Below are 12,686 nucleotides of genomic sequence, written 5' to 3' on the forward strand. Positions count from 1 at the left end.
ATAAAGGGTATTTGTAAAGTTCCTTGGCCGTAGTAGCTCGCACTTATTAGCTTGCCTAATTATTTCTATTCCCGTTTCATTGTTTTCATCTTGCTGTCCAGCTTTTAACTATTTCTTTGTACCTATAACTTGAGTTTTCTTCCATTCTCACCTATTTACATCTTTGCGCTTCTCCTTTTGTTTTCTGAATCCTTTTCTGAAAGTGAATGACTGAATAGTGTCCAGTGCTTGGCCGCATAGCCCAAATATCGTGATATAGTCTATTACACCCCAACGTCCTGACCTGATATTTTTCTCCACAAATTAGTATTACCTTTCATCCATTATTAGAGTTAACGATGAAAATCTAGATAAGTGATAAAAATCTAGTGATATCTTTCTATTCTGCATCTTGGAAACTATTTCAGAAGAGTAATATTACATTACCAATCGAAGTAAACGAGACAAAAACAGTAATAATAATAGTAAACAAATAATTACCGTTGGAAGGAACACGAGATAGAAATCTTACGTAAATCTATTGATTATTTACATTAATTAATAATAATAATAATTGTATTAATTATTTTCATTAATAATTATAACATTCATTGTATTGAAATATATCATATATTAGGTACTACTCTATAGGTAGAATGAGAAGCATTACTCTGACGAAGCCGACAAAAATTATTGTCCCAGTATCCCAATGTCAACAAAACAAACCAGACAGGCAACACCAACTCGATCAGGACAACAAATCCTTTATCTTCACCGCCGCACCGGATGACGCTTTGACAACGCTCCCCGGACTTTTCGTATCTGTTTCTGAAGATGGAAGTGACAAAGACAAGTGAGTGTGGGCGTTGTTAGGTATTTTTAATTGCCGGTTTGCGGGGGTCAGTTACCTAGCACTAGGTAGTAAAGTACCTAGCTAGGTATGTCCGAGTGTTGACAGGTTTTGGTTGGCTATGCTAAGTTACCTAAGCCTCTCCCCGAATTCTTGTCGAAGGTAGCCCCGTAGTTATTTTTGGGGGTTATTTAAGGGGGTGGGGCACAATGGAAGGGGTTACAAGGTCCCCGAGGTTATGCTTGACAGCTAGGAACAAGTTCATAGCCAACCTGCCCTCTGTATGTTTAAACACGGGAGCCAACATGCGGGGGAGGCTGAGGCTTGGGGTGGGCACTGTGGTCTGGCAAATGCAGAGTAGGGGTCAGGCCTACTGTAGGAATTTTTGTAGTAGGCATTTCAGAGGGAATACCTAGTAGGTATAACCTTAACAGACTTTCCTTTACTTGACCTAACATGGGACGCCGTGTCCTAACCTGGCCGGAGGTGTCTTGGCCCCCTTGAACCCCCACATTGACTCATGACTCCCTGCTCTGTATTTTACTGTAGGGTAGCTCTTAACTGTCCCAGGCATTTCAGAGAAAATATGTTGCAAGCAAACCTACCATTATTTAGCGACTACCAACCCTTATCACAGTTTTCAGGTCTTATTCACTCGATATTTAAATGGTGAAACAAGAATACAATTACAACTCCAAGAATACCATTCAAAAGATTGAAGTTTCGTCAACATAATGTGATATATGAAAGCCCCATACAAACTAAAATAAGCATGTGACGCTCTTCGTAAAATATGTTTACAAGGCAGTTTTGAAATCCAATATGGTGGCTACCATGGGATGTACAGGTTCTGATCAGTGACGAAAATCATCTTTCCTAGCCTTCCCAGCAATCATTTGAACAATGTTAGCGTATGTATGTATGTAACGTTTATTGATCTTACTCAAGATTGCAGTTGTAATCAGCACAATAAAACAATATTTTGTTGCCTATATTACTGAAAGTATGAAATTTTTTATTCCCGGGGTCATGGTTTGAACTGAATTCATTCTTACCTTGTAATCGGTGGTTTTTATCCTTACTGCCATCACAACTGAAACTCCACAGTGCTTATTTGATTGTTATTATGCACATTTTGGTCTCAGTTCACTCCACATTGCACTTTAAACCAGTTGCTGTTCCTGGTTCCTAAGCACAACAGTTACGAACAGCAGACGACGAAACTGCAAAGTTTTATTCCCTAAATTGTTTACTTTACTCATTATTTAGTTCAAATTTACTTTGTTATTTAAAAATTTTAATTTAATTCATGTATATTACCCCTTTTTTGCAACCAAATTACCCCGAAAAATTACAGATATTTCTAAAGTAGATACAATCAAATGTTTCTAATGTTTTCGTACATCTGGCTGCCGAAAACCATAGAGGAACGACTACGGATAAGTGAATTATATACATATTTTTTTTTTTTGCTTTTTTGTTTTTGCTAGCACTTTTCATTGATTTCAGTCTATATTAGTATTTTGAATTTCTTTAATAACCGTATGCCAAAAATAAATGTAACCTTTAATGTTTGCATGCTAAGAATGGCAAAATCATCGTTGCCACATTAGTGGAGGCTTCACACATACGCCGTTTCATTATTATAAACGGTTTCCATGAATTCTAGTTGTCGTAGTAATGCAATAATTATAAAATTGCTTTAATATTTATGTATATATACTTCCAATACATAGCCTAATTTCACCAATTTCAACGTTTTTTGTATAGTCTTATACCCAGTTTGGAGGGTCAACACATACCGAATGGCAACAGAGAGAGAGAGAGAGAGAGAGAGAGAGAGAGAGAGAGAGAGAGAGAGAGAAAGGAAGGCGAAGGAACGAAGAAGGAAAGGGGTGGCGGTGGAGGGGGGGGAGAGGGTAGGTGGAGCTTTATACGCGTGTTCGTATCCATTTCTGCATAATGGAGTTTTTGTCTCTTGGTACAAGGACAAGTGTTGTTATTCTTTACGATTAGTGATTCATGATACCCTTATAAATTACGGCACTGGGTGTAATACACTATAGCAAAATCTCGTTCTGATACGAGTGTTCGTTACAGAAATAGGTATTGCCCAAAAACGTGCTTGCACTGTCTCTGAAACCCATAGTAGGTGTGCTGCTTAGTTGTCAATCAAGTTTTTTGTAATCAAGTATTTTTTACAAGCTAGCTATTGAATAAATTTGTATTTTTCTCAATCAAAACATATGCCCCTCAATGGTAACTTTCCTCTTTTAACGACTTTCTGGTCATTGCAAATTCGGCCCCATAATTTCTTATGGTGCGAAAACAGAGGCGCAGGGACCGAAAACGATTGCGTCACACTACGGCGATAATCCGGCAGTAAAACATCTTCATATATCCAAAAAGTAAATAATAAAGATATATATGTGTATTACAATTATACCAATTACATGAAAAGCTGATAATCTGCATGAATAACTGGTAAACTGTTCTGCAAGAAAGTTGAGTAAAGCAATTATTTACAATAGGTACGAAAGTCAAGATGTCGTGACGTCATAATTTAGGACTTAAAAGAACGTTCTAATTCCAAAAAATAATTACTTAAATTTGAGTCAGAATCAAGTTACTTTTTCAATAACGAATATTTTCAAATTAATCATCATAAATATGTAAAATGTTGATGTTTTACTATTTATTTAAAAAATTATCAAAGTGCACTCTTCGTCGTCGTCTTCTACAAAACAGTTGTTTACTCGGTGAGGAAAAGTTTTCCAATTGTTGTGATGAAAGTGCCCCAGCGTCTGTGGGTACAAGTGGTGTGCGGATTTATCACAGGAAATGGTTAGTTTATTGACACAAGCGACTCCGTAAACATCGAGATGGCGTCAATCTTCTAAATACTTCGAGTTGTAAGTAAAAATGTTGAATGCGTTTTGGTGAGATTTGCACTACGTTTGACACGTTTTCACTACCCTCTGTTTAAATCTTAAAATTTGGCCTTAATTTCTAACTTTGGAGAAAATACTTACTTCGAAAGGAGAGTAGAGGTCTTTAGCTCCGTTTCTCACCAACAACAAGTCGCTACTGATGCCCATCTCCGATGTCAGGACGCATTATAATGTACTTTTTTTGGGATTGTCCAAGCTGACCGTACATGGTCCACTCTGGACCCTAACAACACAGTAAAACTGTATACGTACTAGGTAGGTAATACCACACCCCTCTGGTTCTGTAACTTATTCGTGTACATATAAATTTGGTACCGTGTCTAGCACCAGCCCTTTGCAAATGAATGTAAAAACATGAACAGACATACCTAGACATTATCAAAAGCAAACAAATGATGGTAAATAGGTATTCTGCCTAGCAACCTCCCAGAACCAGAGGGTTGTGGTTTTAGTTTTCAGTTTTACCAGCCGAGTTAGGGGGTATTGTCCAAATTAACCATAAGGTGCTGTAGACCTCACATGTTTCCAAATACAAAGGGTTTGGTTTGGCATCATTCAGTTACCTTAATCACATTTGCCAGTGTTTTGAGAGTGAAAACTCCTCAGATAGCTTTGCAGCCTCCAACCCCCTCCACTCTGTAATTGGTTCAGGCTGCAGGAAAGGATTCAGTCTGGAGATGACAATCCTACTGGGTAAAATTGAAGACTACTTTAATACCCCTCTGGTTTGGTAACTGTATTTAGCATCAGTCCCTCGGGATGAATGTAAAAACATAAACAAAAAGATTGTAAATTTCATAAACAACATAAAAACTGACTGGCGGGAACCAGGCCACAGGTTTAGTCTTCAGTCTATGGCATGCTCTCTTAAATAAGGTTAACGTATAGGGTATAAAGTAGCATGCTGCTGTCTTAGATTAGGTTAATGTGGAGGGTATAAAATCATCTAATAGGTTTGTAAAAGAAAAGAATAAGCTAGGCCTAATTCTACAGAAGAGCTTTACATGATATTATTTATTATTGAAATTGTCTGACTGAACAATATAGAAAAGGGCATATGATCCAGCACAGGTGAGATAATTTGAGAATTTGACTAAAATAATGTAAGAAACTTAATGTCTTTTGTTTATGTTTTCACATAGAATATCTCCATAGAGAATATCTCCATAGGATGTGATGTTTAACACCATCCCTTTAGGGATGAATGTATAAACAAAGACAAAAGATGATATATTTCTCACATTATTTTGGTGGATTTTTCAAATTATCTCACCTGTACTACATTATATGCACCCGTTTCTATATTGTTCAGTCAGAAAATTTCATTCATAAATGAGATCTGCATGTGGAGCACTTCTGGAGAATTACCGTTTAAATAAGTTTGAGAATTTCCTAGCTGTAACATTATATAATCCTTGATATTATCAGCATCTGTAGTAAATGTAATTTTTCAGATTTCAAGGCTACCTTGCCAAATGTGATAGATGCCATTGACAGCAGTGACTTTGTTGCTATCGACAGTGAATTTACGGGACTGAGAACTGAGCACACTAATTTGAATGACCTAGACACCGTTGAAGAGAGGTGAGTCACCTTAGTTATGTAATGTTCATGGCAATTTGATTGCAGTGTTTTTGATAAAAGTACTACGTATCATGAATGGCAATGCATGTCGTATAGAAATTTATGTACTATGAATTCATTTTTAGTTACAATATGTTCATTGGAAATGTATGTAGACGAGTGATTTTTTTCTTTAAGCTGATACACTGGAGGCACGAATTGTTTCATTTATGTGAAGTACAAACAATTGCTTTATAATGCCTTGACATTTTGGTTGAATGAGAAAAATTTCAGATTAAATAAAAGATGTTACTACTTTTGACCTCACCCATGCACTGTATAAGTCAGACTCTGTTTCACAGTTTTTATTTTGTATTTAATTATTCTATGAAGTGTTATTTTTGTGCATTTTTTTAGCCATTTTTTTTTTATCTGATGATTTCAATGTTTCCCCATTGAACTTGCAGTGTGTATTTGTTGCATAGCCTCTTTTCCTTGAAACTGATTTATGCATGCATTTTCCTAATTAGCATTTTTCATTTACCCATGACTGCTTTGAGTATGTAGTATGTTCTTCAGTCTCAGTGAGTAGGAATAGTTTTATTTCATATATCTTATAAATATAAGTACAGACCTATTACTGTCTCTTAAACTATCCTGCGTGGAACATGGCAGTGCTAGTTGAAAACTAAAGTAAGAAGTTTTGAGTTATTTATCTTCTGCCTTAAACATGTCATCTAAAGACACCTAGGTTCCCTCGTTTTGATGCAGTGATTAGGTGAAATTACTTGAAAAGTACTTACTGCATGCTTAAGTTTCCCAGTGCCAATTTGTTTAAGTTCATATTTTTATCCACTAGATCTGGTTTTTGGGATTACATGAAATGTAACCATTTTAGAAGAGAATTGGTAATGGATCTAATTATTATATACTGGCTACTAAATCTTTGGTGCAAGTACTTAAGACTTTAATCAATTGATGCAGAAGTTATTGAGGTAAAATCATGGATACTCGTTCAGATTTTTTCCCATATCAAACACCAGACATCATTTCTGGGCTCAGCTCGTGTCGGCCTATGAAATATCCTTAAGTTCATTATTTCTAGGTAAAATTATCCTAAAATTACCAGAGAAAAAATAAAATCAAGAAAATGTCAGTTAAACTGACTCGCTCACTCTATAAAGAAGTGTCGGTATGGAAATAGGGGCGAGTGGGATCACTACCACGAGTCATTCACCATTTAGACCTTCCATCATAAAATCCCCCACCTGAGAGAGCTGCTACTAAAGGGTGATGCGTCCGCTACTACTACTACTACTGACGCCAAGCGGAGAGCAGCGCCTCTAGCAGTCATCCTTAATTATTAGCTCGACAACGCTAGTTGCATCTTTTTTGACTCGTGTTGTTTTAGCTCTTGGGATTTATCCTTTTCAACGATGGAACGTGCTGCTATCGCTTCGGCTAAATTAAGTGCCTCATAAGTAATAATTTTTGTATTCCAGTCTTCCAGGGACCAGTATTTTCCGTTTTTTAGGTCATATACGGTCTCCCGGTTGACTCGTGGCGGCCATGAGCCGCCTCGTGTTGTAAAGATTTCCCGGTCTTCCATACTGGGACATCTTATGCTTATGGGCTCTATTTTACGTTCATCGTCTTATTACATCGTATTTTAGAGTTAGGACACAGCCCATCCCTTTTACCTTTTATCTCTTAGTTTGGTATTTAGGGCTATACTGTGTTTTTCTGGCCCAGCATCCCAGCTCTTGCTCTTCATCGGCTACTGCTGGCTCCGGGTAGTCGACTGTTCTTCGGATCAGTTCGCCTCCTCCTGGGCTTTTTTTTTTTTCTTCTTTCTCTTTTACTCAAGTGTCTCTTCTATCTTTTTACGATGTATTTATTTATTTATCAGTGTTATTTAGGGTGTTAGGCTAGCCTAGGTGCCTTGTGCCATGTGTTGGTACAGTTTGGTTCACGTGGCCCCTCTGTGGTTGTGTTGCTATCGCGTCCTAGGCCACCTACGATCACGTGTCCCATTAGGCGCCTTACCCTCCCCCTTCCCTCCCTTCCATGTGGTAGGGAGGGGTCTGGTGGATCTCCTTGGTTGTCATGACAACCACCGTAGCCTACCTCCCTCTCCCTCCGAGGGGGCCAGAGGAGTTCCGTACCAGCTGGGGGCTAGGGTGACCACTTGTCTCGGGTACCGGGTTACCCGACGGGTAGTAGTAGGGACGGGGGGGTAGGCCACCCCCCTCTCTCTCTCGCCCGCCGTGTTCACGCCGGGATTCCCCCCTTTCCCCCATTCCCAACCCTTCCCCTACCCCTACCTTAACGGACACGGAACCCCCGCTGAAGCCGGGAGCCCCTTCGGTTAAAGTCCATCTGGCTCCGCCAGCGGGCGGGGTGGGAAATTACTAGTGGTCTATATTGCTTGCCTACTATATCCTGATTTTCGCTACCGGAGGAGAGCTGGCTCCTTACCCGGGCACTCCTCTAGTAGTCGGAAAGAGTCATATCTCATTCTATAAGGATATACCCTTACTGATACGATGATTTATTGGTTTTATTATAGTTTTACGTACTATCTCCGTCGTTCTCCGTCGTGGTTTCATGGCTCCTCACCACTCCTGGTTGAAACTTTTTTCCTGTCTCCGGCGTAAGCTGCAGACCCCAACCAACCGCCTATCTAACCACACGTATTGCGGCGGAGCACTAGTTTTAATCTAACTTACATGCTCCGGCATGCAGCGGAGTCTATGTTAGGCTGTAAGTGTGCACTCTGATACTCATGTATCTCTCCACTTACAGGCTACCAACTGCCAAGATCCAGGCTGTAACGCTGTTCTGTATGACCCCTGCGCCCATGAAGAATGTAGGACCCACGCCCCGTGTGCCACTACCCACAACGGGATGATTGTTTGGCACCCTGAGGCATGCACCATCTGCTATGACCTCGTGAGTCAGCTTTTGGGTGGGGTAAGTAAACTCCTGGACATATTGCCTGTTATCAATGATTTACCCTTAGTTTTAAGCTCCTTTAACCATATCCCCGCCGCTAGAAGCTTCATATCGCCTTCTCTTTCAGGCTGCCGCCGTGAAAGAAGTCGCCCTAGCAACCCTGAAAGCTTGGGTAGGCGGCTTCGGCAAGAACGCCGCCAAGGGCCAGCCTTACATTTTAGATAAGAAGCTGGCCATTCAGATCTTCCTCGGAGGCAAGGCGACGGGGTACGTGGACCCCATCTCAGCAGCCCCACTCATAGCTTCCATCCAGCAGGAGGTGCAGCAGGCGTTTGGGTCCGTTTCGACGCAGGAGCCTGTTCCAGACGTAGCTAACCTGGATCTTAATCTTGAGCCTATGGCGGTAGGTGCGGAGGATTTGTTGGTTGAGGTAGGTGTTTCGGGCGCTCAAGGTCTACCCTTGAGCGCTCCTGGATCTTCTTCCCCTGTTCCTTCTTCTTCCTCTTTTCAAGGCTTCACGGGATCTGAGATCCCTTCGCGTTCTCCCGCTCTCTCTGTACCCCCGAAGGTGAAGGGACAGAGAGAACAGAAGACCCTCCATAAGACGACTTCCAAGAAGTCGTCGTCTTCTTCGGCTAAGAAGTCTACGACATCCTACACCGACGCGGTGAAGGCTAAGCCTAGCTCTTCTCATTCGAAGAGCTCAAGAAGCAAGGCTTCTAAGGAGAAGGCCCGCGCTCCTGCCGAGCCAGTGCCTTCTCCGGCATCTACCGGATCTACTCCGGTAACTCCTGTTGGGGTGGCGGGACCTAGCTCTTTTGATCCCACCACTTTCTCAGCAGGAGTGTTGCAACAAGTGGGAGAGATGGTTGGCTCTCTCGGTATGAGATTTGAGCAAATGTTTGCTCAACTTTCTAGTACCATCAACCAATCTGGTCAATCAATACAGGACCTCTCTAACCGGGTTAGGGAGCATGATGACCGTTTCGCTGGCCTCACTCAGGCCCCTCAAGCGAACTCCCCTGTGGCAGGTACTGGTCTTCTCCAGCTACCTCCTTATGAATCCCTACCAGCCTTCTCTATGGATAACCTGCCCTTGGATAGGGTGGCAAGCTTATGCCTCCCCTTGTTCAAGGATGGCATGATTTCCATTCCGGAGTGTGGAACAAGAAGGATTGAGGACTTCGAGTTCTACCCCCCCGGACTGACTCAGCCTTTCATAGGGTATGCTAGGCTTACGGTGACAGCTCTCAATAGGGAGGATAAAATCTCTAGGGAGACTGTGCTGTATAGTAGGGATCACGCACAGAGGGAATGGGTTCACTGCCTGGAGGATTGGGATTGTACCAATACCAAACTCCAGGCATTCAAGAGCCCCTTCACTATCTTTGCTACGGAGGAGGAGGCTTCTCTTCCATTCGCTACTAAGATAGTAGAAGCGACTCTCCAAGCAGTCCTTAAAGACGAGCCCATGCCACAATTGAGAGAGGCGAAATCAACATCTCCGCTCTTTCCGTCCTTCGGAGAATTGTGGGAGATCCTACCTGCCACTTTCTCAGTAGGTAAGCTGAAACCAGACTGTGCGATGGACCAGTTTGGCGAGAAGCTCCCGAGACTTGTGGCCTGAATAGCCTTGCATTCAGGCTAAGTAATTCGACGCCTGTACAAGATTTGGGAGATCACTTAACTCCCTTATCATCACGGAGATGGCTGCTCTTTCCTATGCTACGGAACCACTTTTTAAAATACTGGCTAAATCCCAGCTCCAGTCGGTTCAAGCTGATGCCTTCGACTTCTTTTCGGCTAGAAGGAACTGTCGAAAGCATGTTTTGCAGGAGGCAACTATTAGGCACGAGCCTAATAGGCTTCTAGCTTCCAGCATGTGGGGTGCGGACCTCTTCCCAGAAGCTTCTGTGAATGAGGTGCATCACGAGGCTGCTAGGCTTAACCAGAGCCTTAGAGCCAGATGGGGTATCTCTTCCAAAAGCAAGAGAGCGCCCCTGCTGCTGGTAAGAAATTGAAGAAAACTGGTAGGAGGTTCCAACCCTACCAGAAACAGCAGCAACAACAGCATTTCGTCCAAGCTGTCCCAGTTACACAACAGGGGCAGCCTTCGACTTCTAAGCAGACACAGCCCATTCTCCTGTTGACTCCTCAGAATCAGCCCGACTCCATACACCGTCTCGCCAGCTTTCAACTCAATGTATGAAAGCCAAGCCTTCCCAACCTTCAACAGGTTCTCTAGGGGGAGCAGAGCGAGAGGTCACTTTCGCCAACGAGGCACAGGAAGAGCTGCAAGAGGCAAGCACTTCAGAGGAGGGCGCGGAGGTCAACCCGCTCAACAACAGTGAGGCTCCCCAGGTAGGAGGGAGGCTGTTCCTCTTCTGTCACAGGTGGGGGTTCAGCAAATGGGCACAGAGCATTGTGTCCAAAGGATTAGGCTGGAGTTGGATCAAAGATCCTCCTCCAAACAGATCATTCTATCAGATACCATCAAAGGAGTTGACAGATTATGCGGAGGAACTCCTTCAGAAAGGAGCTATTGCGAGAGTCAAACATCTAAAATTTCAAGGTCGCTTGTTCAGAGTGCCAAAGAAAGGCTCAACAAAAAGAAGGGTAATCTTAGACTTGTCAAAGCTAAACTCTTTCATTCGTTGCGACAAGTTCAAAATGCTGACCATCTCGCAGGTACGGACCTTACTTCCCCGTGGGGCCGTCACCACCTCTATCGATCTTACAGACGCATACTATCATATCCCTATAGCCAGACACTTCTGTCCATTCCTAGGCTTCAAACTAGGAAATCAGACGTTCTCCTTCAAAGTGATGCCCTTCGGTCTGAATGTAGCCCCCAGGGTATTCACGAAAATAGCAGAAGTGGTAGTTCAACAATTGAGAACACAAGGGATAATGGTAGTAGCGTACCTCGACGATTGGTTAATCTGGGCACCAACTGTCGAGGAATGCCTCAAAGCCACGAAGAAGGTAGTGCAATTTCTGGAACATCTGGGGTTCCAGATAAACAAAACGAAATCCAGACTCACTCCGGAGTCTTGTTTTCAGTGGCTAGGAATCCAATGGGATTTATCCTCCCACAATCTGTCAATTCCGGTAGTCAAAAGGAAAGAAATAGCCAAGTCTGTGAGGCAATTTCTCAAAAGCAAACAAGCTTCAAGGAGAAACCAGGAAAAAATCCTAGGTTCCCTTCAGTTTGCCTCAGTGACGGACATCCTTCTGAAAGCAAGACTGAAAGATATAAATCGAGTTTGGCGGTCAAGAGCAAACGCCAAATCTCGGGACAAGTTGTCAGTGATTCCACAGATCCTTCGCAACCAGCTCCGTCCATGGACAAAAGTGAAGAATCTTGCCAAATTGGTACCCCTTCAATATCCCCTTCCGGTATTAACCATTCACACGGATGCCTCCCTGTCCGGTTGGGGGGGATATTCTTAATTCAAGCAAGTTCAGGGGTCTTGGTCCGTTCAATTCCGCCAGCTCCACATAAACGTTCTGGAAGCAATGGCAGTATTTCTTACCCTGAAGAGACTCCTTCCCCCAAAGAAGTCTTATCTAAGACTAGTTTTGGACAGTGCAGTGGTAGTACATTGCATCAACAGAGGAGGGTCCAAATCCAAACACGTGAATCATGTCATGATAGCCATCTTTGCTCTAGCAGACAGGCACAAATGGCATCTATCTGCCACCCACTTGGCAGGGGTAAGAAATGTGATAGCGGACGCACTGTCCCGGTCAGTCCCTCTGGAGTCAGAATGGTCCCTAGACGACAGGTCATTCGAGTGGATATGCCAGAGAGTCCCAGGTCTCCAAGTAGATCTCTTCGCCTCACAAGCGAACCACAAGCTCCCTTGCTATGTGGCCCCCAACCTGGACCCTCTGGCTTATGCCACGGACGCCCTGTCGTTGGACTGGAATCAATGGAAGAAAATCTATGTATTTCCTCCAGTGAATCTTCTTTTGAAAGTTCTGAGCAAGCTGAGGACTTTCAAGGGATTAGTAGCTCTGATTGCTCCAGATTGCCCAAAAAGCAACTGGTATCCTCTGCTTCTGGAATTGGGTCTCCGACCTCAACGGATTCCCAATCCCAAGCTGTCGCAATCAGTACAAATGAGGACTGTGTTCGCTTCCTCAGGAATTCTTCAGACCCTAACTTTATGGACTTCATGAAGTTTGCGGCTAAAAAAGATGCTAACATTGATCCACAAAACATCCTCTTTCTGGAATCAGATAAAAGAGAGTCAACTATTAGACAATATGACTCAGCTGTTAAAAAGTTAGCATCCTTCCTGAAAGAATCAAACACTACAACCATGACAGTTAACTTAGCTATATCCTTTTTCAGATCCTTGTTTGAAAAAGGCTTAGCAGCT

General features: G+C 42.7%; 1 protein-coding gene across 1 annotated transcript in view; it reads left to right on the forward strand.

Annotated features, from left to right (window-relative positions):
* The first annotated feature begins 686 nt into the window (after positions 1-686).
* LOC135219138 (poly(A)-specific ribonuclease PARN-like) overlaps positions 687-12,686 on the forward strand; it is a 76,914-nt gene continuing 64,914 nt past the window's right edge. The window contains exons 1-2 of the mRNA XM_064255624.1: positions 687-832; positions 5,235-5,364. Coding sequence (XP_064111694.1) covers positions 814-832; positions 5,235-5,364 — 149 coding nt within the window. The 5' untranslated portion in view covers positions 687-813. The remainder of the gene's footprint in view (positions 833-5,234; positions 5,365-12,686) is intronic.

The sequence above is a fragment of the Macrobrachium nipponense genome, chromosome 19 (genome assembly GCF_015104395.2).
Source record: "Macrobrachium nipponense isolate FS-2020 chromosome 19, ASM1510439v2, whole genome shotgun sequence".
Classification (NCBI taxonomy): Eukaryota; Metazoa; Arthropoda; class Malacostraca; order Decapoda; family Palaemonidae; genus Macrobrachium; species Macrobrachium nipponense.